Source organism: Bos mutus, chromosome 25 (assembly GCF_027580195.1).
Source record: "Bos mutus isolate GX-2022 chromosome 25, NWIPB_WYAK_1.1, whole genome shotgun sequence".
NCBI classification, from domain to species: domain Eukaryota; kingdom Metazoa; phylum Chordata; class Mammalia; order Artiodactyla; family Bovidae; genus Bos; species Bos mutus.
This window is the reverse complement of record NC_091641.1, coordinates 37,942,903-37,968,088: the sequence shown is the minus strand read 5'-3', so window position 1 is coordinate 37,968,088 and position 25,186 is coordinate 37,942,903. Positions and strand designations below refer to the sequence as shown.

Below are 25,186 nucleotides of genomic sequence, written 5' to 3'. Positions count from 1 at the left end.
TTCTTTAGTGTGGTTACCTTGGGAGGTGAGACAGGAGGGTTAGTGAAACTTTCCCTTACTACAGTGGATACTTAAAATCATTATGGTTTTTACTTCCTTCCTTGTCCTTTTTTCTCTATATATATATTTATTTTTCTTATTTTTTTTTTCTTTTTTGACTATGTTATGTTGCTTTTGGAATCTTAGTTCCCCCACTCAGCTCTCAGCAGTGAAAGGGCAAAGTCCCAACCATTGGACCTCCAGGGAATTCCCTTTTTCTATTTTAAACATTTTATTCAAGTACAACATGTGCTGAGCTGCCATTTCAGTCCTGTCTAACTCTTTGCGACCCTATGGACTGTGGCCCACCAGGCTCCTCTCTGTCCATGGGACTCTCCAGGCAAGCATCCTGGAGTGGGTTGCCTTGCCCTCGTCCATGGGATCTTCCTGACCCAGGGATAGAATCTGCATCTCTAAAGTCCCCTGCATTGGCAGGCAGGCTCTTTACCACTAGCGCTACCTCAAGTACAACATACATCCTGAAAAATGAGTAAGTTCGCTGCTTGATGAATTTTCCCAAACGGACCACACCCACCTTACGAGCACTCAGATCGAGAAACAGCCCACCACCCGCCTCCCCACCAGCTCACAACTGCCCCCACCCCAACTCACTCCCTAATCCTCCAAAGCAGATCACCCCTGACTTCGTACAATAGTCATTTTGATTTTTATATGCTAGAACCAGCAGGTATGCATTTTGGCATCTCGCCCCTTTTTTCAACATTATACAAGGTTCAAACGAACTGTTATTTCACTATATTGTGAATTATCTTAGAAATATGAAGGGAAAAAAATGTTCCTAGCTCCCTACATAATAACAACTTGACCCTAATACCACCAAAGCTCGGCTCCCAGGGGCTCCTCGGAGGTTCCGTGGACCCCAGCTTAGGGAACCAGGTTCCCGCCCCTCTTGTCTCCGCCCACCTCGGAGGCCCGGTCTGCGGCTGCGCACTGCGCGCCCGGCCGGCGGGAGCGCTGTCACGTGACGGACGCCGACCCGCCAAGATGGCGGCCTCTATCGTGGCCCTGCTGGCGCTGTCCCTCTTCCTGCCGCCGCTGCTGCTGGTGGCGTGGAAGCACTGGCGGTGGGGGCGCGCGGCCCGCCACGTTATTGTCGTGGTGCTGGGCGACGTGGGCCGCAGCCCCCGCATGCAGTACCACGCGTTGTCACTGGCCAAGAGCGGCTTCTCCGTGACCCTCCTGGGGTTCTGCAGTAAGTGTCCGGGGCTCCGGGAGGGAGGCTGCTCTGTCAGCCTTTGACCCTCGGCTTTGACCACCCCGGGGTCGGAGAGGGTGGCCGCACCGAGGGCGCCCGCTTTCTCTCTCTCCTCCCTCAGGCAGCCCTCTGAGACTGTTCTGGCCTGGACAGATGTTGCCAGGTTTCTGCACCCCCGCCCCCGCCCCAGCCTGGATGTTCTAGAGACCTAGGAACACATCAGCATTAACCGAGCGCCTGCCATATGCCAGGACTGTGCTAAGCTAAATGAACTCAGTGCATAGTCTTATTCTTCCTAGTAAGTGGAAAGATGGGACTGGAACCCAGATGGGTGTGACCCCAGGGCCAGTGCTGGTAAGCACATTTCTGAGGCTGTGTCTGAGCCGACGGGCAACTTGTCTCCATTCCTCACCCTCAGTGCAGAGTTCTGCAGGCAGGAGATGTTTCATTTTCTCAGCATGCCCTGCTTTTTCCCTTAGTGTTAGGGGGCAGCGGTGTTTGCTCCTCCATCTTACCCCACGTTGACATTTTCAGGAGGTAGCTCTAAACATACCCCATATCAGGGGAAAGCCAGAATAGCACTGGTTGCCTCAGGTCCTTGTTTAGAGTCTGCTACCCCAGGGTCAGGGGTGGGAGTGGGACTTCCTAGAGGTCTCCCTGGGATGTGATAATTCCATCATCCAGGAAACCTAGGTCAGCTTTAGTGCCTGCTGTGTACCTGGCATTGTGTTAAGTGAAAGTGGATAAGATTCTGGCCCTCCTTCTGTGGTTGGTCTAGAGAAGTCTGGACAAGAACTGGCCTCATTCTCTGTTTTGGCTACTGAGGAACAGAGAGGTTTGGGAAAGTCTTACTTTCCAAAATGGCTCTTCCTTATTCAGTCTGGGGAGGGGGTGAGGGGTGGGGCAGGGATCATCAGACTTTAAATTAGATTGTCTTGTCCAGCACATTAAAGAGGACATTCTTTTCAGACTCCAAACCCCACGATGAGCTCTTGCAGAGCGACAAAATTCAGATTGTGGGTCTGACAGACCTTCAGAGACTTGCAGGTAGGAAGCACTCAACTCTAGATTCTGTGTGTGTGTGTGTGTGTGTGTGTGTGTGTGTGTGTGTGTGTTTGGGGGGCATCTGCAAATTACCAAGAATTCCTTTACTAGCGGGGCTTCCCAGGTGGCTCACTGGTAGAGAATCTGCCAAGGCAGGAGACGCCTGTTCAGTCCCTGGTTGGGGAGGATCCCACAGAGAAGGAAATGGCAACCCACCCCAGTATTCTTGCCTGGGAAATCCCATGGGCAGAGGAGCCTGGTGGGCCACAGTCCATGGGATCACAAAGAGTCAGACACAACTTAGTGACTAAACACCAACAGCCTTCACTAGTGACAGCTGTTTTCTGTCTTGCAGTTGGGCCCCATGTCCTCCAGTACGGGGTCAAAGTTGTATTCCAGGCAGTACACTTGCTGTGGAAGTTGATGTGCACGGAGCCAGCAGCCTACATCTTTCTCCAGGTATGTGTCAGCCCCGCCTCCCACTGTGAGAACCACTGTAAATAATTTTCTTTACATTCTAGTCTTAAAAATGTACAAACTGGTAAATGAATTGCATATTCATGTGTGTGTATATAAACTTCTAAACACTTGACTAGGAGCCTGTGGTCTGTGTCCATCCTCTTTATGATACCCATCCTTTCTGTTTTTCAATGTCATTGCAGATAGTTTCTTACCACATATCTGAATGTTTTACATGCATTATCTCATTTAATTCCTCACAACAATCCTAAGAAATAGGTTCTTGTGTTATGTACACTTAGAGATGAGAAAACCTGAACCTAGGGAGGTTCTGTTGTCACACAGCTGGGAAGTGCTGGAGTCAGGATTTGAACTAGGTCTTCATTCTAGTTCTGAAGTTATGGTTTTAGCTTCTTATTGTCACTGCTTTTTAACAGAAAAGTTCCTTCTTTTAATTGACTGTATCGTATCCCAGTATGATATATACCCTGATGTATTTATTTAGTATCATCTTAATAAACACTCAGATTGTTCCTGTTTTTTTTTTTTTTTAAACATATCTGGCAAAGTGGCAAAGAGCATCAGTGAACATATGTCTTTTGCATGGGTCCACTTTCTCTTTTCGGAGAAGGCGATGGCACCCACTCCAGTACTCTTGCCTGGCAAATCCCATGGACGGAGGAGCCTGGTGGGCTGCAGTCCATGGGGTCGCTAAGAGTCGGAGACGACTGAGCGACTTCACTTTCCCTTTTCACTTTCATGCATTGGAGAAGGAAATGGCAACCCACTCCAGTGTTCCTGCCTGGAAAATCCCATGGAGGGAGGAACCTGGTAGGCTGCAGTCTGTGGGGTCGCGAAGAGTCAGACACGACTGAGCGAATTCACTTTCACTTTTCACTTTCATGCATTGCAGAGGGAAATGGCAACCCACTCCAGTGTTCTTGCCTGGAGAATCCCAGGGACGGGGGAGCCTGGTGGGCTGCCGTCTATGAGGTCGCACAGAGTCAGACACGACTGAAGTGACTTAGCAGCAGCAGCAGTTTCTCTTTTAGGATAAATTCCCAGTAAGGGAAGTGTTTGGTCAGAGTCCATATACTGTAAAATGTGGTTACTGGATAGTACTAGAGAAGGTTGGGTCATTTTATCCCCCTACCCAACAGAGAGGCCTTTCCCCCCTCATCCTCACCACCAGGGATCATAAGTGTTTTGAGTTTCCATTCTGACAGGTGAAAAATGGTACCTCCTTGTTCCATTTTTTGTCTCCTTGGGTATCAGTGCTCTTGGACTTTTTATGTTGATCACTTTTCTTTCTTTCTTTTTAATTATTTATTTGGCTGTGCTGAGCCTTATTTGTGGCGTGTAGGATCTAGTTCCATGACCAGGGATCAAACCAAGGCTGCCTGCATTGGAATGTAGAGTCTTGGCCACTGGACCGTCATGGACATCTGATCAGCTTTCTTTTTTATGACTTTTTATACTTTTTGGTGAAGAAGAGGGATCTTCTGCTTATCTGTTTTCAAGAGCTCTGTAAACAGAATTGACTCTTTGCCATGTACATTATTCTCGCTTGGTTTATTCTCAACCATGGTCTGGTTTCCTCCTCTTCATTCAAGTCTCTCTTTCCTAGAACCCTCCAGGCCTGCCCGCCATTGTGGTCTGCTGGTTCGCGGGCTGCCTCCGTGGGAGCAAGCTTGTCGTCGACTGGCACAACTACGGCTACTCCATTATGGGTCTGGTGCATGGCCCCAGCCACCCCCTTGTTCTGCTGGCCAAGTGGTGAGGGTCTGGAAGGAGGGTGCAGACACTGACTCCAAACTGCAGTGGGAAGAAGGGCCAGTGCAGAGACCTGGGGAAGCTGGTCCCCTGTGTGCCCTGTAGGGGCGAGGGCAAGGCTGGGTGTTGGCATGATGCTCGTGACCAGTGATAAAAACAGGCCTGAGCAAAGAAGGGCATTTGTTGGCCCATGAAACTGAGAAATCTTGAGTAAGGGCCAACTTTGAGCTCAGAAAGGGTGTCATCAGGACCTTTCTCTTCCCACACTTCCCTCTGGAGGTGTTTCTCAGGTCCTGGGAGCCCCTTGCTCTCATCTGCATCCCATCCGGCTCTGTGGAGAGAGCAAGCCTGCCTCCTGCTCACCTGGTGTCCTCTGACCCCCACTGAGCCTGGGGTGCTTCAATACCCTGTTGTCTCAGGCTTGGGACGAGTGCTCAGCTAGAGAGCTGGGGTCCCTGGTGCACACAGACCAGATCCCCAGATGCAAAGTGGGGGCCGCTGTTGGCAGCTGGGGGTGTGGGCCACAGTCTGTGAGCTGTGAGCTGGGGGGAGGGAAGAAGGGCCTCGGGAGCAGGCTCTGCTTGCAGGAGGAAGCAATGCCATGTTCCTTTCTTTAACAAATCCACACTTTTATTTATTTACTTTTCAATAAGTTTAAATCCTCCAAGGGTACAGTGTCACATGGATTCTGTGTCCAGTATTCTTAGCAGGAAGGTTGCTTCAGAATTTGGCAGAAACCATGCCACTCATGTTTCTATGAGCGTGAGTTGTCTTTCCCCAGATTACTCTGGTTTGTGAGGTGACGCCAGGCGTCACTTGTTCTTTGCTTTGTACACACAAGTACATCTCTTACCTGGATAGAGTTCAGCTTCATCTCGAGGACATACACCCTCAGTTTTCGGGAGAGCTGTGTGCTCCCTCTGGATCTGTAGACCCCACTTACGGCCAGCACAAATGGCCTTGGACCACCACCGCCTGCCAGACATATTGGTCGTGTTAGAAGTCCTGTTCCCAGCAGGCTTGCACAGGGTCCAGGGTGTCTGAAAGAGCCAGTGCCGGGTTCTGAGCCCGAGTTATACCGCCTGCCTCGGTGTGGACTTGTAGCCTCGAGCCATCGGCCGGCTGCGGCCTTTCCCCTGATGGGTCATTCGTGGGTAGTAGTCACGGCGGCTGTCAGCGTGCACTGGCTGCACGGCCTCAGCCCAAGCCTTTCTCCCATCCAGACTCCACTGCCACCCAGTGAGGGCGTCCCGTGATTGCTCTCCTTTTACAAACCAGGAAACTGGGGCTGGGGGCCCATATGTCACATGCCACACAGCTGATAAGTGTGAGCGCCAACCTTCCATGCCCGGGATGGACTTTCTCTGGAGCTTTCTCTGCATCTTGAGTGAGGGCCAGGCCTTGGTTCACACACACATTCAATAACCCTGTTCATTTCCAGTTCTTTTTCAGTTCTTCCGGTCGCCAGGGCTCATGTCTCAGTGTGGAACTAATCTCTTGATAATACCTTTCTAACATTTGATAGGGCTTCCCAGGTGGCGCTAGTGGTAAAGAACCCGCCTGCCAACGCAGGAGACGTAAGAGACGTGGGTTTGATCCCTGGGTCAGGAATATCCCCTGGAGGAGGGCATGGCAACCCACCCCAGTATTCTTGGCTGGAGAATCTCCATGGACAGAGGAGCCTGGCAGGCTACAGTCCATAGCATTGTGAAGAGTCAGACACAACTGAAGCGACTTAGCACCCCGCACGCACAACATTTGCCCAGCTCCCTTTGTAACACAGTGGGAGTGAGCCTCAGCCCCACAGCCTTTGCAGGGAACAGGGCAATGTGGCTGAGACTTGATGATGAGGACTTTATTGTGTTTCTCCTTCATTTTATGGCAGGAGAGACTGGATTTTCCCTTCCCTAGTGATAATATGATTTCTCCCGAAAGTAATTGTGTTTAAGCTGAAAAGCAATCTGATTTACAGAAAGGTGTGAAGGAAATATAGGTGGTGGAACTCAGTGCAAACACTGGGAAGGCACCTTGCCAGTGACCTGGTTTGAGAGACCCCAGCTCTGCAGCCTCTTCGATACCAGAAGGTGTCGAGTCCCATGCCGGTTGGTGGCGGGTGGTGGTGCTCGGCCCAGGGCTCCAGGTTGAACACTGATACTTCTCTTCAGGTATGAGAAGCTCTGTGGACGCCTGTCCCACCTGAACCTGTGTGTGACCAACGCGATGCGGGACGACCTGGCTGAGAACTGGGGCATCAAGTAGGGGTCCCTCCCAGCTGCTGTGTCGTGCTGGCAAGGCACTGGGAGTTCCTGGGGCTCCGGGGAGTGGTTGCTGGTTTGGGGGAGTGGAGCGGGCAGGAGGCTGGAGTTTTTTTTGCCAGCCAGCCAGGCGGTCCAGGCAGTTTTGGTGTTGAACCTTCTCTCTGTGCTTCTCCCAAGTAATTCTTTTTTTAATTGGACTCTTTTAAACTGTGTATCTGGGTTTTTTGTTTTGTCTGGTCACGCCATCTGGCAGGTGGGATGTTAGTTCCCCAACCAGGGATTGAACTCAGGACCCTTGTGTTGGAGGTGCAGAGCCCTCACCACTGGACTGCCAGGGAAGTCCCTCTCCAAGTCATTCTGAAGTTTACTGTTGAGACTTGGATCTCCAAGCACCCTTCTTCTGGATCCTCCTGGGTTTTTTCTTCTTTAGGCCTTTCTTTGCCCCTCCCTAGAGCCACCCCAACGATCTCATTGCAGAGCTGTGACTGTGTACGACAAGCCAGCATCATTCTTTAAAGAGACGCCCTTGGACCTGCAACATCAGCTCTTTGTGAAGCTGAGCCACACCTACCCTGTGTTCAGGGCCCGGTAAGTCTGCCGTCTTCAGCTTGCTTTCAGGTGCCTTGTTTCATGCTCGCTGCTGACTTGGGGATCCATCAGACCAGGGGTTGGCAACCTATGACTGCAGGCCTGCTCTCTTTATTTTTATATGTAAAGTTTTATTGGAATGCAGTGTGTGCGTTCATTTACATATCGTGCGTGGCTGGTTCCGCGCTACAAGAGCAGAGCTGAGCTCGGCAACAGAGACCATGTGGCCCCCAAAGCCTACAGGGCTTACTCCTTGGCCCTTTAGGGAGGTGTTTGCCCCGCACTAGGCTGTGGGTGTCCTTACCCTCCTGCCAGGGTTCCTGACCCTGTGGCAGGGTCTGTGCACCTGTTTGTTCTCTGGGCACCTCCTGGGGGGTGAGGAGAGCCTCTGTGAGCGGCTCTCCGCACACCTGGTCTTTGTTCAGTAATCTGGGGGCTGTTAGAGATGGTCACAGCATCCTCGTCTTAAGCCGACGGGGTGATTACAACAGTAAGCCCCCTGAAGGCACGGCTGAGTCAGTCTTGTCTGCTGTTGTGGGTTCGGTGCCTGGCGACACATCAGTAATAGGGATGATGAGAGAAAGCGGGGGCAGGCCAGCGCCCAGGCCCCGGGTGCTCGGGCCACCTGGTGGCTCGGCTGTGGCTGCACCCCGGCCACTGCCTGCAGCCTCGCCGGCAGGAGACGGCTGTTTCGGGGCCCCACAGCCTGCTCTGTGGCAGCTCACGGGCTCTCTCCGCTCCTTCAGCTCAGAATCCTCAGACCCGGGCACGGAGAGGTCAGCCTTCACGGAGCGGGATGCCTTGAGTGGAGCGGTGACCCATCTTTGCGGGCGACCGGCCCTGTTGGTCAGCAGCACGAGCTGGACAGGTCTCAGGACCCTCCCGGGCACTTGGGGCTCCTACGAGTGTCAGTCCTGTGCCCCCACGTACTTGGGGCCCCGATGAGAAAGGGGAGCGCACGAGCTGGTGGGGGAAGCACGGGAAACCGACCGATGACACTCAGTTCTCTTTTCTTGTAGAGGACGAAGACTTCTCCATCTTGCTGGCAGCATTAGAAAGTAGGTGTGTGGCTGTGATCAGGAGCTGGGCTTGCCGGGGTGTCCTTAGCTGCGGGATGCTCACCCGGCCTCACGTGATGTCCTCGGCAGAGTGTTCCAGGGCCACTGGGTGGGCCAGCCTGAGGACACAGGGTGGCAGTGGCGGGCCTGGGTCCCCATTTGGGTCAGTGAGTGACCCCCTGGCTTTGAAGCGTCCCCTCCAGGATTGTGTGGCTAGGAGCAGCACCCTGCCCTCCACCCCTCCCATTAGCCCCTTACTCACCCGACTCCCTGATCTTGGTTATCACGTATTTATTTTTTTTTAACGCAGAATTTGAACACTTGATCGACAGTGGAGAAAGCCTCCCTTCTCTGGTCTGTGTCATAACAGGTACCCACCCGGGAGCGTCCCTGTTCTGTATTAGATGGGTCACTAGAGGGGACAGAAGGCCCTCCCCACGTCAGGCCTGTGATGTTTGCTGTCTCGTTGATTGTCAGCCTAACTCTTTGATGCATGGTTCTCTCTGCCAGCTTAATAGAGGGGCAGGCTGAAGTTGACAGGGACTTCACGGCAGGGCACGGAGTCTAGATTTGAATCTCAGATAGGGCAACCTCAGAGATATAGTGGTTTTCAAGCCTCTTTTCTTAAAAAATGGTTTTACTTATTTCTTCCTGGCTGCAGTGGGTCTGCATTGCTGTGCAGGCTTTTCCCTGGTTGCGGGGGGTGAGGGCCGCGCTCCAGTTACAGCGGGTGGGCTTCCCATTGTGGCAGCTTCTCTCATTGCAGAGCACGGGCTCTGGGGCCTGGGGGCTTCGGTAGCTGCAGCGTGCGGGCTGAGTAGTTCTGGCCCCCTGGGCCCTAGGGCACAAGCTCAGTAGCCGTGGCACACCGGCTTAGTAGCTGTGCAGCACGTGGGAGCTTCCTGGACCAGGGATCTAACCTACGTCTCCTGTGTTGGCAGGCAGATTCTTGAGAGCCACCAGGAAAACCCTCTTTCTTTTTAAATGAGAGTCCACTGTCCAGTGTAAAACTGTTTCCTAGTGGAGAGAGAGAAGCAGAGGAGGTTTGGTTGGAGGAGGAGGGCCCTGGGCCAGCAGCCCTGCTTTGGACACCGCTCTCCTCCTGGCCCCCAGATCCCCAGGGGTGGCAGGGGCCCACCACTCAGGCTGTGCTGCCTGGGGGTCCTGGGCAGGGCGCCAGGGAAGCCTGTGTGAGAAGCTGTCTCGGAGGGCACGCTGGTGACTGGCCAGAGTTTATCCTAGACACGTTCCCAGCCTGAGGTTCCCTGGGCACAGGTTGCTGGGGGAAGGGCTGTGGTGTTTGCCGTCAGGGTGCACACCCCCCTGGGCGGGTGTTTCTGGAGGGCGCCTGGCTGGGGCCTGATGGGAGCTGCTGAGTGTGGGCCTGCTGCTCACGCCCTCACAGGGGCTTCCCAGGCTAGGGGGCGTGGGCCGGGGCGGAGGGGTGCCCAGTGGGTGACTGAGTTTCCCCTGCCAGGCAAAGGACCTCTGAAGGACTATTACAGCCGCCTCATCTGTCAGAAGGGCTTCCGGCACATCCAGGTCTGCACCCCGTGGCTGGAGGCTGAGGACTATCCCTTGCTTCTGGGTGAGAGTGTCTGGTGGGAGGCCTGCGGGAGGAGGGAGGGCTTTACAGGGGAATACCCAAGGGCAGCGGGCCTCCCAGGGGCTCCTTGGTAAAGAACCCGCCTGCCAGTGCAGGAGACAGAGGTTCGATCCCTGATCCGGGAAGATCCCCTAGAGAAGGAAACGGCAACCCACATCAATATTCCTGCCTGGGAAATGCCATGGGCATTTCCAGAGGAGCCTGGCGGGCTGCAGTCCGTGGGGTCACAGAAGAGATCCAACTTAGCAACTAAATAGCAACAGATAATCCAGGGCAGGGGACGGTTTTTCTGAAAAGGGCCAGATGGTAAACGTTTTACCAGCTTCTTTTGCATATTGCCTGTTGTTATAACTCTTTAAAGATTTAAAGCCATTCTCTGCTTAGGCACACCCCCCCCCCGCCACAGGCCTCAGGCTGGGATGGGTCCTGGCTGGACTCCTGGAGACAAGGCAGTTTCCCGGTGTGCCTGCTCCTCCCTGTCTGTTTGCCAAGGTCAAGTCTGAGTGCTCTGGGGCTCCACGCCCTCCAGCTCAGTCCTGCTGTTCCCATGGGCAGAAGGGCTGGGCGGGGCTGGGTAGGGCCAAGTCAGGGCGGTGCAGAGACCAAGAGTTCAACAGTGCAGTCTGTTAGCCAGTGAGGACAGCCGCCTGGCTCTTGCCGTCTTGATCCCTCGGGGAGAGCTTGTTGGCTCAGTGCTGATCGATCTCAGCATCTAAATAATCCGTCTCAGGCGGGAAGTTCCTTTCTAGATAGGAGTTCCCAGGGCGCTGAGTGATATGAGGGTGCTTCCTTGGCTCTATGTTCACAGTGACAGCTGGTTTTCTGTTGGGTCTGCTTTGGGTTCTTCCTGTAATTATTGTGATAAAATACAAACAAAAATATGCAATATGTGTTTTGTGGTCACCGCCACTGTGTCTTGCCAAAACATTTTCATTACCCTGAGCAGAAGATCTGAACTCAGGAAGCAGTAATTGCTGCAGCTTCTTCTAAACTAAATTGTGGTGAAGGAGAAAAAGAGGGTCCGTTTATATAAAAACGTTGGTGATGGGCCGGGAGTTCTCAGAAAGGGCGGAGCAGCCAGGAGCAGCATGTGGGAAGCGCCCCTGTGTCCCTGCCTCAGGCCAGGGCACTCGGCCAGCTCCAGGCATCTGTACGTGGGGTTGGGGGTGTGATTAGCCCCTTTCCTCTCCTCCCCGCCTGCCTCTGTCCACGGTCCTGCGGGATGCGTGGTCACTGGGCGCACGGCCGGCGCTGACGGCCCCGTCACTCTCGTCCTCGCCCCGCAGGGTCTGCAGACCTGGGCGTCTGCCTGCACCGGTCCTCCAGCGGCCTGGACCTGCCCATGAAGGTGGTGGACATGTTCGGATGCTGCCTGCCAGTGTGTGCCGTGAAATTTCAGTGGTAGGAGTGAAAAATAATCCCACTGGGTTATATTCTCAAATCAGCAGCTGGGTGGCGGGGGGTGTGGGGAGCCAGCATGGTTAGCGTTGCCTGGGAAACCTCCTGGGAGGGTGCCGCTTCTTATCTGTGCATCTCGGCCACCCCTAGGGAACAGGAGCCCCTGTAGTCCCCGTGGGTGGGCTGTGGCCCTACCAAACGGGGTGGCTTCCACTTTGATGTTGAGGCAGGCGGGGAGGAGAGTAAAAATGATGAATCAGATACTCTTCTTGGGGGCGTGTGCTCACGGCGTGGCATGGTGGCCAGGATTGCCCACCCGACTCAGGGATTTCTCTCTCTGTCCCTTTTGTCTCAGCTCATGTAGTTGGGTTCGAGTCAGTTGGATGTGTCTATTTCTGTCTCCGCTGTTCTTGGAAAAGATGGGCAGGAGAGGTCAGTGTTAGAAGAGGTTTAGGTGCAGTGGCCCCACCATGAGCGGAGGGGCCAGCTTCTAAATGGGAAAGCCAGCATGTTAGACTCCAGGTTCACATCCTTTTGGGATCAGCTCCTGATCAGTTTTGAGCCTGCCTCCAGCGTCCTGATTTCTCTGCTGTAGAATTAAGAAAAAAAACCCCAGAACTCACCAAGAAGAGCGCACACAGCACAAAAAGTCCGAATGCCCCTTCACTGCCTCTCCTTCCCCAAATCAGTTTGAATTCCTAACACGTGTCCTTCCAGGTCGTTTTTCAGTTCAGATGCTGAGTCTAAGGACAGGCTCCCTGAAGGGAAGGACAGACTGACTGTTCCTGACTCCCACCTTAGCCCGCGGGTGGGGTGGGTTCTGTTCTCTTCCCGAGAGCTCTCATACCCTCCGCCATTCTCTCTACAGCTTACACGAGCTTGTGAAACACGAGGAGAACGGGCTGGTCTTCGAGGACTCGGAGGAGCTGGCAGTTCAGCTACAGGTGGCGTTGTCTGTCTGCCCCCCACCAGGGCTCGTGGGGTTTCGGCTATTTGTTGTTCCTGCAGCTGGGCGGGTGGGCCTGGGCTGGGTCTGCTGAAGGAGTAGCAGTCTCAGAGGCTGGGCCCCAGAGGGCCTGGGGAAGCAGGGCTTGCCCCGCCTGCCATCTGGGTTTATGGAGCTCATACCACACAGGTGATGTTAGAGCTGAGTGGACCGTGTGCCATTTAAGGGGTACTGGATCGGAGGAGGAAGAGGGAGGCATGAGGGGCGCTTCCTGGACCAGCCTTGCAGGATGGGTGGGCGTCTTCAAAGGGTACTTCTTTCTTACTACAAATTACAAAAAGTAATACGTCGTCATTCTTGACAATTGAGCCCAGAGGCAAGAAACTTTGGAAAGGCCCAGAAAGAATTTTAGACTTTGCCATAGTCTCTTGTCAAAATATCTCAACTCTGTTGTAATGTGAAAGCATCTAGTCTGTGAATGAAGGCATATGGCCACGTTCCAGTAAAACTTTATTTACAAAGACAAGTGGAGGGCCACAGGTGTCCCACAGGCTGGCATTTGCAGACACCTTAGTTTAGCCAGGTTGGTGAGAACACAGGCATCGCCTGGATCTCAGCAGATGGACAGGAGGGTGCTGGGGAGATGGCAAGAGGGTGGTACTCCTGGCGGGAGCAGAGCCTGGCAGGAGCAGGGGTGGGGGCTGCCACAGGTCACGGTATGTGGATGGTGTGGATGTGAACACTGCTGCTTGGCTGTGCTGTCAGGTCGGAACCCCAGGGGGTGGAGTGGGCTGGGGCCAGAGGGCTCCCCTACGTCCGATGAAGTGGGGACTTGCTGGGTCGGCAGTGGGGGTCAGAGATGATGAGAAGGGTTATCAGCCAGGCCTGGTGGGGAAGCTGGGCCAGAGTGGGAGTTTCGCTGGAGACCCTAGGACGTGGGTGGTTCTGCAGGTGTTGGGGAGGAGGGAGGGTTTCAGTGGGATAACGGGGTTGGAGGGGGGTGATGTCTGGCACCTGGGTTTGGGGTGTGGCTGGGAAGGGGGAGGCGGGCAGCTCAGGGGGTGGGGGGGACCTGGGGTGGGAAATGGGAAGCGGTGACGAGGTAAGTTCTCATCTCTTCTAGAGTCTTTTCTCAAAGTTTCCTGATCCTGCTGGCAAACTGTACCAGTTCCGCGAGAGCCTCCGGGAGTCAGAGCAGCTCCGCTGGGATGAGAGCTGGGAGCGGACGGTGCTCCCTTTGATCTCGGACACGTGACCCCTCGGGCCAGTGAGGTGTCCCGTGCGGGACGCCTTGGATGCCCACCCCCTCGCCTTTCCCCTTCCTCCCCAGGAGCCCCCCCTTCCCGTCCTCGCAGCTGGCGCTGCTGGCGGGATGCTGTGGGGCGGTGCCGCCTGGTGGACGGCCACTGGAAAGACAGCAGTGGGCGCCGCCTGGAGAATGAGGCTACTGTTGGTAATCGGGTTGGTGGCCCAGGAAGCTGGCTCAGCCTCCTACCTTCTTTGGAGGCTCTGAATTCCTTCTTCTTTTCAGTCTTCTGTGTTTCCCCTCTCAGTTTGTGAGGAGGGAAGTAACTTTCCCGTTACTTGCTTGCGGCATCTTCAAGATCCTGTTTTGTCTCCCGCTGCATTTGCCCAGGCGTGTCCCTAATATTTTGATTCCTGCCTTGAAAACAGGCACCGCAGGTCCCCCCCACCCCGTCCCCCCCATCCCCCAACAGGGGACCCTAGGATGCATCCCACTGCAGCATGGCTCTGAGGGACGTGGGTCCAGGTTGGGGAAAACACACTTGGTATATGTTTTTATCTGCACAAATGAAATCCTTCTGTCTGAGCCAAAAATTTCACTTCTGACTTAACGGTGGTTTGCTTAAGAAATAAGCCAGCTGGCAGAGAGAGGGTACCCACACACTCGAGCAGTTTATATTTTGTTAGAACACTTCACGGTTCCAGATTCAGAATTTAACATCCTTTGAACATTCAAGTCCAGTGGAAGTTTTATCAGACTCTTTCCAGGACAGTGATTTGATTTTCAGGTTGTCCTTCAGAACCATCTGTAAAAACTACAGCGTTAGTTTCAGAATCGCCATCTCCGAGTGCTCTTCATAGGGAAACAGTTTCTGGTCATGACGAGGCACCTCTTCCCACGGGATCCCAGCCTGGCCTGGAAACAGAACAGACGCATCTCAGGGTGCTGGGGTTTGGGGGCGGGACGCCACCCTATCAGGGCGGGGCTTTGGGACAGACACCCAGAACCAGCCTCCAGGGTGGGACCAGGAATCCCCTTGGTAAGCAGCTCACAGCAGCCAGCTTTCCTGCATCTGCACACTGGGCTGTGTGTGTCCCTCAGAGGTCACAGCCCTGTCGGTTCCCCATCGCTCTGCCTCTGGGCTCCACCCTCTCACCGGGCACAGCTCAGTAGGAGCCGAGGTCTGAAACCACGTCTGCCTGACTGCTCAGCCTGGTGCCTTCAGAGGCTGGGCCTGTGTCAGAGGGGATTACGTCCTCTCTGTAAGCACAGATGTCTGACAAGTCCCTGGCAAGGGTGGTTTTGTCATCAGTTTTTTATGAATGAAAAATCAGTATTTATAAAAATGAAATAGTAGACGTACTGTGTAAGTTTCATGATCCTGCTGTCCAAGTATAACATGTTAATAATGTTAATTAGCTTGTATGAAATTTCCCCGTGTGTATTACTGTGATTATTTTTAAAAATAAAAATGGGCTGTATATGCTGCATGTGTGAGTGTGAGTTACTCAGTTGTGTCCGACTCTCTGTGACCCCATGGACTGCAGCCCACCAGGCTCTTCTGTCCATGGAATTCTCCAAGCAATAACACCGGACTGGGCTGCCATTTCCTTCTCCCATATGCTGCATATGTATATACACACACACAGCACATACAGTATATGTATATGCTGTTTAGTACTCAGATTTCTTCACTTAAAACAGCCTGGAGGGGACTTCGCTGGTGGTCCAGTGGCTAAGACTCTGCGCTCCCAATGTAGGGGCCCCAGGTTCCACCCCTGGTCAGGGAACTGGGTCCCACACGCCACAACTAGAGATCCCGTGTGCTGCAATTAAGACCTGGAGTAGCCAAATACATATAAAAAAATTGTATTAAAAAATACAGCATGGATATCTTTCCTTGTAAGCATCTGAAAAAAGGACTTCATTATTCTTTGAGGCCAAACACCAGTCAGTGGGACTCGGTATATGTGGGTGGGCACTGGTCATCTCTCTTGGCAGAGGCAGCCGTGGGAAGGCTCTGCATGGCTGTCTGGTCTGTGTGGGAAGCCCTGATGACGCCTGGCATGTGGTTGGGGATCGCAGGGCGGGGGTCATGGGGTAGCGGGTGGAGACTGCGAGCTGGGTGCCTGGGTCTAGTCCCTGGGCACCCCGGTGTTTTTCTGGGTGAGACAGGATGACAGCACCCCCACGCTCCCACCAGGTGCTACAGGGGCTGACACAGATCAGGTCTAAGGACAGTGTCGCCCCCGCCCCCCACTTCCCCACAGCCGAGTCAGGCAGACCCCCTTCCTCTAAGGCACCCCTGACTCTTACTGTGTGTTTGACCCAGTGACGGTGGCCGCTGTTTCCCTGAAGGCCCCTGCCTGCCAGCCCTGTCCCACCTCCGAGGGGGATGTTTCTGCTGTACAGTGAGGACCTGGAGACAGTGGCCCAGCTCCCGTCTACCCTGATACTGGCTGGCGCCCACCGCCCTGTCCCTTCCATAGACAAAGACTGAAGGCTCTTAGAACCCCCAAACACACAGTAGGACTGCTGCTCTCAGACTTGTGAGGTCACCGCATAAGCTGCCCCCCTCATCCCCTGCTGACCTGGGCAGAGGGTGCAGGTGTCGCTCCAGCACACCGTGGTCTGGGTCTTCCTGGTTTGTCTCCAGGTCACCCCCCACCTTCTTTTACTTTCCTGGTTTCTGTGCTCCCTGGAGTCCTGTGTGGGGCCAGTGCAGTGACCCTGCAGGCCTCTCAGAGACAGCAGCCTGGCCTGGGGCCCGGGGCTCACCCAGCTCCGTGGTGAACAGCTGGCACGTCTCCGGGTTGCGGATGGTGAAGGCAACGTAGGCATCAGGAGCCCGCTGGTCCTTCCGGCAGGTGGAGAGTTTCCGCAGGACCCCAACCAGGGAGAGGACCGTTTCAGGACAATACAGCACGTCTGTGATGGAAACCCAGGTTACTGGAAGGGCTCCCCCAGGATGAGGGCTTCCATGCTGACACTTGGAGGTGAAGGCCCAGAAAGCAGTGGTTTAATTAGGTTTGTGCTCTTGGATGGTAAGAAGACTACATTGGGTAAAAACAGAAAACGTTAGCAGGACAAAAAGGCTGCTGAAAGACACTACAACACGTGAAATATATCCAGGACTCACTGGCATTCCTTCACAAGAAATCCAGTCTTTGCCCGTGGCCTGTTTAGAAGATGCTTCATGAGGCAAACCTGACTCTGCCCCAGACTTCTGGTTTCCTTCCTGTGGGGACAGGGCCCTCCCGCCCGCCAGCTGGGCCCGCGGGGGTATACCGCTTAGACTGCGTGCTCTGCTGCCCCCAGCCTGAGTCTCAGGGCCATGGCCGGGCCAGAGGGCAGCACCAATGGCCAGACGGGCTGGGTGAGCTCTGCGGAGCAGGATGGGCCTGTTGGTGGCCAGGCCACACGCCACTTCTCTCATGCACCAGAAGTGGGTGGGCCCTGCTTGCGGGGCTCATTTCGTGGACTAGGACAGAGGCATACAGGCAGAGCCCTAGGCCTCAGAGACGCACAGATGGGGGGCCCCCAGAACCCCTTCCGTGACCCGCGGCCCGGCCCAGGGCACACAGAGGAGTTGGGATCAGGTCGTTGTCCGTGGTCCTGGAAAGGCGAGGCTGCCGCGGCCACTTCCATCCCATCTGAAGACAGGTGTAGGTGGGCCCTGGGGCTACTCTGGCTTTCTCTTTTTTGTTCTGGAAGAGACTGAGAGGCCTCCCTCAGGCTGCTGGAGAGGGATGTGAAGTCTGGCTGCTGGGCTGTGGCCTGGCTAAGACTGGTCCCGCTGGTCTGGTGCCCTGGGGCCTGTTCTGCTCATCGCACGCCTTGCTGGGCAGAGCTGGTTCCTCCATAGGAGGGACCATTTGCGTGGGAGGACATGTGGCCTCTGTCTCAGACGGGGCGGCTGCGGCCTCAGGGCCCCCAGGAGGCATGCCCCGTGCTGTGCCGTCACCCTGGAGGCCCACGCAACCCAGGTCCCGCCATTCCTCCCGCCAGGCAGTGTCCACTGCTGTGTCCCTGCTGAAAGCCAGGCGGTACCTGCGGCAAGGACGATGTCCGGCTGGAAGGCCGCGAGCTGCGGCGCCGTCACTGTGTCCCAGTCCAGCCGGGCCACCGTCACCCAGGGGCGCTCTGCCTCGGGGGTATGCGGTCCCGGGTGCTGCGCCCAGGCGTCGATGCTTGGCTCCAACAAGAAGCCGTTGAGAAGGACGTTCCCTCGCAGCTGCTCCAGGACGTGGCTGTGACAGTCGCTGAAGACGTACGCTCTGGGCCGGCATGTCTTACAAATGGCCAGGCCTGTGAGGCCGGCTCCGCTGCCAAGCTCTAAGACCATTCTGGAAGGTGAGGAGAAGGCGTTGTGTCCACAAGTGCCCGGCAGCAGACCCTCCTGGGGGCCTGGCCCTGCGCCCCCAGCTCACCTGTGAGCGAAGACCGCTGGGTTCTCCACGGCCCACTCGGCCAGGTAGAGCGCGGCGTTCCACGTGACCAGGCCTGTGGTCCCATGAGACACGATGGCCGTGCTCTCGCAGAGGGTGACCGAGTCACCTGAAGGCTGGGCGGAAACCAGGAGAGACAATTACTAATCCAGCAGCCAGGGCGGGCCTCGGGGGGCCTCAGGGGCCATGTAAGGAAGTAGGATTGGAGTCTAAATGTGATGGGAGCCACTGGCGGGTTCTGAGCAGGTGGGTGATACAACCCTTGTGTGCTCAGCGTGTCGGTGGACAGAAGAGGAAGTAGTGGGGCTTGAGGAGGACCCAAGCCAACAGGCATTTGCTGGAAAAGCCCAGGTACCCACCTAGGAGGGAATCGGCCTGCTCTGGCAGTGGGGGCAGTGAGACTTCCGGGGCGAGGCCTGTAAGGCCACTAGAAACACTCAGGAATGTGTGATAAATGACAGAAAACAGCATTTCAGAAATAAAGGCTGCTCAAAGGAACGTAAGGATAAAAATAAAACATAAAATCAGATAAACCCTTAAGTTGAATCGTTTAGTCATGTCTGACTCTTTGTGACCCCATGGATAGTAGCCCGCCAGGCTCCTCTGTCCATGGGATTCTCCAGGCAAGGGTACTGGAGTGGGCTGCTGTTCCTTTCTCCAGGAGATCCTTCCAACCCAGGGATCAAACCTGGGTCTCCCGTATTGTGGGCAGATTCTTTACTGTCTGAACCACCAGGGAAACCCTTAAGAGAGAACATGTAAAGGAGTGAAATTTTAAAAATTGAAAAGAAATTAAGAGATTGTCACGGGTTCAATCATTTCCTCCGCAAATTTGTATGGTGAAGTCCTAACCCCTGGCACCTCAGAATATGACCTTTTTTTAGAGATGGGGCCTTTTTTTTTGGGCCACGCTGTGTGACTTGTGGGATCTTAAGTTCCTTGACTGGGGACTGAACTCTGGGCCCTTGGCAGTGAAAGCACAGAATCTTAACCACTCTTTATGGAGGGAATCAAGTTAAAATGAGGGCATAAGGGGACCATACTCCAATCTGACTGGGTCCTTGTAAGAAGAGGACATCAGGACACACACACAGGGAGAAGATGGTCATCTGAGGCCAAGGAGACAGGCCTGGAGCACATCCCTCTCTTGCAGTCTCAGAATCAGCCCTGCCGACACCCCTGATTTTGGACTTACAGCTTTCAGATCAACATTCAAAAAACTAAGATCATGGCATCTGGTCCCATCACTTCATGGCAAATAGAAGGGGAAAAAGTGGAAGCAGTGACAGATTTTTCCTTGGGCCCAAAATCACTGAGAACAGTGACTGCAGCCATGAAATTAAAAGATGCTTGATCCCTGGAAGGAAAGCTATGACAAACCTAGACAGCATATTAAAAAGCAGAAACATCACTTTGCCAACAGAGGTCCCTATAGTCAAAGCTATGGTTTCTCCAATAGCTTTGAGTATACAGACCTTTGACTATATGGACATGAGGTCATGTACAGGTGTGAGAGTTGGACCATAAAGAAGGCTGAGCACTGAAGAATTGATGCTTCTGGATTGTGGTGCTGGAGAAGACTCTTGAGAGTCCCTTGGACTGCAAGATCAAACCAGTCAGTCCTAAAGGAAATCAACCCTGAATATTCATTGGAAGGACTGATGCTGAAGCTCCAATCCTTTGGCCACCTGATGGGAAGAGCTGACTCACGAGAAAAGACCCTGATGCTGGGAAAGACTGAAGGCAGGAGAAGGGGGTGACAGAGGAGATGGTTGGATGGCATCACTGACTCAGTGGACATGAGTTTGAGCAAACTGGGAGATAGTGCAGGACAGGGAAGCCTGGCGTGCTGCAGTTCCTGGGGTTGCAAAGAGTCAGACACGACTGAGCAACTGGACAACAACAAAGTGATGTGACCTGCAACGGACTGAAGCCCTAATGGAATGACAGGAGACCAGTTCACTCTCTTTAAAGGGGAAGGGTCAAGTCTGTATCCGGCCTTTCCTCCGCAACCAAGTAAAGCCAATAGGAGGCATTTCCTTACAAAATCTCTCCAGCCAATGAAAACAAAATGATTCAGAAAGTCACTTTTACATCCTCCAATGAATTAATGGGTCTAAGCTTTAGGCATCGTAAGTGCTCCCACGAAGCGGATAAAAACAGATGATGAGCCTTCCGGGACCTATGCAGTGTTCTTGCTAAGGGATCAAACAGACAAGCGTCCCAGTGGGCCTCGGAATCCAGCCTCCAGTTTGTGGGGAACAGAGGACAAAGGAACAGGGTGAACAGCATCACGTGTGTGCAATGAAAGTCAGCCTGCACAGAGCTGTCCAGCCCAAACCGCCAGGAAGAGAAGGAGCTGGGGGAACCGTGGATGAAGGGAGGTTTTGAGCCAAACCTTGTTAATGGACAAGACTAAGTGCAGGCATTTAGAGTTGAGTGCATGTGGCAGTGAAAAGACCTCCGAGTGATGACTCTGAAAGGGAGGGAGGGCAGGCTGGGATGCAGGTGGGTCAGATGGGGGCCTTGTGGGCTGGCTGCCAAAGTCCTCGGCTAGACTGGCAGTTACAGCAATTTGATAATCTAATTCTTTGCGTGGTTTTTTGTATCTGTGTTTTATAATAAAAGGTTAAAGAACAAACAAAACAAAAACTGTTGTGTGCAAAATGGACGTTTGTGGGGCAGGAAGCCAGACGACCAGTCACGAGGCCACAGCATTTATCAGGCTGGTGATGGTGGCAGTGGACAGCAGGGAGAGACTGCCGTCCTGCAACAGCAGTAGGAACGCATGCATGCTATGATGCTTCAGTCTGATTCTTTGTGACCCTAGGCACTGCAGCCCACCAGGCTCCTCTGTCCATGGGATTCTCCAGGCAAGAATACTGGAGTGGGTTGCCATGCCCTCCTCCAGGGGATCTTCCTGACCCAGGAATCGAATCTGTGTCTCTTATGTCCCCTGCACTGGCAGGCGCGTTCTTTACCACTAAGCCACCTGGGAAGCCCACATATATCCGTCAAATGTTTATTGAGGTCTGAGCACCAGGTCACTGCTGTGCAATTCAGTGTGTTACCTAATTTAACCCTAGCCGCCCCGAAGAGAGGTGTTATCTGCAGAAGGGCTTGGTTTACAGGTGGGGAAACCGAGGCCCAGGAAGGTTAACTGACCTCATCTAAGACCACAGAGCAGAAGAGTCAGGGACTGAACCCCCATGAGGCTGACGGGACCCTGAATTAACTGTGTGTGTGGAGGGCGCGCGTCTCCTACCAGCAGATAGCTCCGGTGGCAGTGGGTGGGGTCCTCGGCCGTCAGGACCTCGGCCAGTGCCTGGTACAGCTCGTCCAACGGCTCCGTGTGGACAGCCTCGTGCTGGGGGTGGGCAGGGAGACAGCATTCACAGGAGGCTTAAGTCGACCCTTGTGATTCAAACCAAGGTTCCACCTCTTTGCTTTTACTCTGACTTGTAAAAATGGCTGGAGGATTTTCACCACATTTGGAGGTGAGATTTGGGATGTGATTGACTTAATATAGGTCACTTGGTGGGGGGAGCTGGGGGCCCTCCGAGATGGGTAGAGAGGGTGCAGGTAAGGTGCAGTGTAGGGCAGCAGGGAGCAGGTGGGGTTTCCCACACTCAGGGGCTGCCTGGTAGGACTGGGAAGGTTCTGTGGGGCGAGGGGAAGCAGGACCACAGAGGAGATGCTGCCATTGCTGGAGACCCCTGGAAGCAGACAGGAAGGACTCTGGCCTTTCCTTTCCTCCCGCCCCACCCACAGTGTCTCACTGATGGGGAGGCCCCTGCTCTACAGGGGTCTGCAGAGCAGGAAAAGAGAACAGGATGGATCTGAGCTCCAACAGGCAAAGTCCACCTCTGAAGAGCCGGCTGGGTCCCAGACGCTTCCTGGTTACTGGGTGGACAGTGCCCATCACTGACCTTTCTGATGAGCTCGGAGAGAAAGCTCCGGGAATACTTCATTGATGGTGGGTGCTTCACGCACAGAGGGTGCTTCACGGTCTGTGAGAAGGAACACAGTGTGGGTTGCGGGTGAGACTTCGTCTTAAGTCTCCCATGGGTTTCAAGTGAATACAGGGAAAACCCCAGTTACCCAATCCCTGGATTTCTGGCCCTGGGTGATCCTCATGCATCAGAAAGAGTTTTAGATATCAGCCCTTTCCTAAAAATATTTCTCCACTATAGTGGCACAAGATCAAACCAGTCAATCCTAAAGGAAATCAACCCCAAATATTCACTGAAAGGATTGACGTTGAAGCTGAAGCTCCAATACTTTGGCCACCTGATGCAAAGAGCCGGCTCATCAGAAAAGACCCTGATGTTGGGAAAGACTGAAGGCAGGAGGAGAAGGGGACAACGGAGGATGAGATGGTTGGATGGCATCACTGACTAAATGAACATGAATTTAAGCAAACTCCGGGAGATACTGGAGGACAGAGAAGTCTGGCATGCTGCAGTCCATGCAGTAGCAAAGAGTTGGACATGACTTAGTGACTGAACAACATTGGCACAGTCCACGGCAGTGTTTCTAATGCCCTTTCTGGGTAGGAACATGGAGCATATGGATTCACGCTAACACTCTGCTATAGGCCGAATATCTGTGTCCACCCCAAATCAACATGTTGACTCCAACACCCAAGGCTATCAGGAGGGGCCTTTGGGGTGTGATTATAAGGGTAAAGCCTCCATAAGTGGAATTAGTGCCCTTATAAAAGAGACCTCAAGAGAGTTCCCTCTGCCTCGAGCCATGTGAGGACATGGCAAGAAGACAGCCCTCCATGAATGAGGATGTGGGCCCTCACAAGACAGTGAATCTGCTGGCATCTTGATCTTGGACCTCCCAGCCTCCAGAACTGTGAGAGAGAAATTCCTGTTGTTTATAAGCCAAACAGTGTGTCGTGTTCTGTTATACTAAGACTAAGATATACCCTTTGGTATGTTCAAACCCCACCTCCAAAAAAGCAGGGCCCCACCCACAACTAGAAAAAGACCCAGTGGGCAAGACATGCCTGCTTATTTTCCCTTTAAACGTAAAGAAGAAAGTCTCTGAGAAGCGAGTAAAGGCTAGCTGTACCTACAGCTGTCATCCCCATTTCCTCTGTGGACGGTTTTAAAAACATCGCCCAGATTCCCTCCTCTCACGCAGCGTATTGTGTATTCTGATGTCTTTATCTAAGAAAACAAAAGAGCCCGAGTTGTCTGAGCTGGTCACGCCAGATGCAAAGTCTTTCTTTTTAAAGGACACATGCTCACCCAGGGTGCTTCTGTTACCTCTTCACCGGGAAATCAGGCCAGCGATGCATTCCAGGGATTCTGTGATTCTTACCTTCTGCAAAATATCCAGCAACAGCTCAGAGCCTGACGAGTCCCTTAGTTTCTCTTCTAGGCTCTATCCAAAGAGAGAGGCGGTAAGAGAAAGAAATTTCAAGGGAGTTATTACAGCAACATTAAACATGCAAAAGGAATTGTTGGCAAAGTGCTAAGTGATCTCTCCCCAGGAACCTGGGGCCAAATGATGCAGAAGCCACAGACAGCTGAAAGCCTGACCTTGAGAAGTCCCGAGTTACACCTGGATGAGTCACAGAAAATGTCAGAAGACAGGCTGCTGGTTTGCATTAGCCATGGCAGCTTAGTCTCGCCTGGGTCTCACAGACCAGCTCTGTGACTGAACTGGTTGGCCAGGAATTATGGGAGGAGCCATGGCCTTAACACCTGATGGACTCCCTGAGACCTCCCCGTGGCAGGCAGGCTGCTTTACTGTGCAGGTCCTAGCTCCTGTGTCATGTCCTTGGACAAAGTCACTTGCCCAGGGTCACACAGCTTGTGGGGGTCGGCCCAGGATTCAAAGCTGGCAGGCTATCTCTCAGATCTGAGCTCTGACTTCTTTTCTAGTCAAACCAATGACAGCAATAGTCCTCACCGCATGGGTGCTGTGGGTGAGCCTACGCCAGCACTTACCATGGGCCTGGTGAAGAGTAAGCACTGTAAACAATTACAGGCGATACGCGTGGGGCCTCACAGATGCTATTACGAAGGTTTAAATTTTGGGTTAAAAAATGTACATATTCCTTTCTGACGGGAAATGATCTCCTAGGATGCCAAATGATTTATGTCAGTGAAAGAACAGATGACTGACCTCCCCTCTTAAGAAGGGGCAGACCTGGGGAGGACTCTGTGTCCAAACTGAGTCATCCCAGTGAGCTCACCGCACATGAATTATGAAGGACGCAGTGTCATTAGAGCCCCTGCCTTGGCAGAATAAAGTTGCTACCCCGGCCCTGAGCCTGTGTGCAAATGGCAGGTCCCTAGGGCAGGGATGTGAGCTCTTCTGTCTTTTAGGGACTGTTTTGTACCTCCCTGCCTCTTCCATCAGCTGCCTCTGAGAGGACTTGTCCAAAGCTGCTGATACACATGAAAAGCTGGAGGCCCGAGAGGGTCTGTGACCTGGTCACTGAACTCAACACAGCGTGATTTCCCGCTGTCCTGAGCATGCTGGCTGTTTAAACGAGCAGCAGCAGCTGTTACCCAATGGTCAGGATAACAGGCTAAAAAACCTTTTTTTTTTTAAACCAACTGTCCATGACCCTAAAAAACCCAAAGAAAAGGGGAGTTGGGAGGAAATCTCACATTCCTCCAATTCTGTCTGCAAAGGCGGTGAAGGGCGGCGAGGGTCCAGGGGAAGAGGCTGTTGAGGGCTGAGCGCAGGGTGGGCCCAAGGGCGCGCAGGGAGGGCCCAGGGGCGCACCGGTGGAGCGCCTGCCCCCTCGCCGCCAGCCCGCGCGGCCCCGGCGATCCCGGGGGACCGGACGTGCCGCTCGGACCAGCGAGGTAGCAGAGGCCATCACGTGGCAGGGAGGGCGGGTGTGTGACTCCGGAGCCCCGCTCACCGCGAACTCTCGGTGCTCCCCAACCCACCTTCCGCGCCCCTTGCCGCCCACCTGCCAGGGAAAGGAGCGCAGGGCGCGCGCCGCCAAGAAGCGGCGCTCGAAACCCCGCAGCAGGCGCGCGGCATCCGCTCTCCTCCTGCGCCATGGTAGGGCGGGGCCGCGGCGTTGCCCAGTAGACTGGGCGGGAGCAGGGCTGTGATTCGAGGCGGCCA

The 25,186-nt window shown here is 54.0% G+C and overlaps 2 protein-coding genes and 1 pseudogene across 6 annotated transcripts; 1 reads left to right on the top strand and 2 right to left on the bottom strand.

The window, feature by feature from the left end:
• Window positions 1-1,029: 1,029 nt before the first annotated feature.
• Window positions 1,030-15,121, top strand: ALG1 (ALG1 chitobiosyldiphosphodolichol beta-mannosyltransferase). Its single transcript, XM_005887809.3, has 13 exons — window positions 1,030-1,252; window positions 2,225-2,302; window positions 2,655-2,758; window positions 4,386-4,534; window positions 6,697-6,786; window positions 7,267-7,377; window positions 8,124-8,245; window positions 8,397-8,435; window positions 8,746-8,805; window positions 9,913-10,023; window positions 11,328-11,442; window positions 12,308-12,383; window positions 13,509-15,121. Exons 1-13 carry the CDS (start codon window positions 1,045-1,047, stop codon window positions 13,638-13,640), a joined length of 1,395 nt encoding a protein of 464 aa, XP_005887871.2. The 5' UTR covers window positions 1,030-1,044; the 3' UTR covers window positions 13,641-15,121.
• On the bottom strand, window positions 4,782-5,517 carry LOC102269691 (large ribosomal subunit protein eL33 pseudogene; annotated as a pseudogene).
• On the bottom strand, window positions 14,387-25,178 carry EEF2KMT (eukaryotic elongation factor 2 lysine methyltransferase). 5 transcript variants are annotated; one of them, XM_070362144.1, is made up of 8 exons: window positions 25,003-25,178; window positions 23,414-23,476; window positions 22,009-22,089; window positions 21,345-21,446; window positions 18,062-18,195; window positions 17,682-17,977; window positions 16,410-16,559; window positions 14,387-14,546 (listed from the first exon to the last, which is right to left on the bottom strand). In XM_070362144.1, the coding sequence occupies exons 1-8, from the start codon at window positions 25,117-25,119 to the stop codon at window positions 14,446-14,448; spliced, it is 1,044 nt and encodes a 347-aa protein (XP_070218245.1). In that variant the 5' UTR covers window positions 25,120-25,178; the 3' UTR covers window positions 14,387-14,445. The 5 variants fall into 5 exon arrangements, with proteins under 5 accessions (XP_070218245.1, XP_070218246.1, XP_070218248.1 ...); XM_070362145.1 differs by lacking the exon at window positions 14,387-14,546 and adding an exon at window positions 23,162-23,259 and having other exon boundaries at window positions 16,419-17,338; window positions 25,026-25,101; XM_070362147.1 differs by lacking the exons at window positions 14,387-14,546; window positions 25,003-25,178 and adding an exon at window positions 23,162-23,259 and having other exon boundaries at window positions 16,419-17,338; window positions 23,359-23,456.
• Between the last annotated feature and the right edge of the window lie 8 nt (window positions 25,179-25,186).

Bases quoted from the DNA above. Each gene is read 5' to 3' on its own strand.
- EEF2KMT (XM_070362144.1), bottom strand. From the start codon at position 25,119: ATGGCGCAGGAGGAGAGCGGATGCCGCGCGCCTGCTGCGGGGTTTCGA. The intron at 23,477-25,002 runs GTGGGTTGGGGA...CTCTTTGGATAG, and splicing joins GGCGGCAAGGGGCGCGGAAG to AGCCTAGAAGAGAAACTAAG. The intron at 17,978-18,061 runs GTGAGCTGGGGG...CTCACCTTCCAG, and splicing joins CCAGCGGTCTTCGCTCACAG to AATGGTCTTAGAGCTTGGCA.
- ALG1 (XM_005887809.3), top strand. From the start codon at position 1,045: ATGGCGGCCTCTATCGTGGCCCTGCTGGCGCTGTCCCTCTTCCTGCCG. The intron at 1,253-2,224 runs GTAAGTGTCCGG...CATTCTTTTCAG, and splicing joins GACCCTCCTGGGGTTCTGCA to ACTCCAAACCCCACGATGAG. The intron at 2,303-2,654 runs GTAGGAAGCACT...TCTGTCTTGCAG, and splicing joins AGACCTTCAGAGACTTGCAG to TTGGGCCCCATGTCCTCCAG.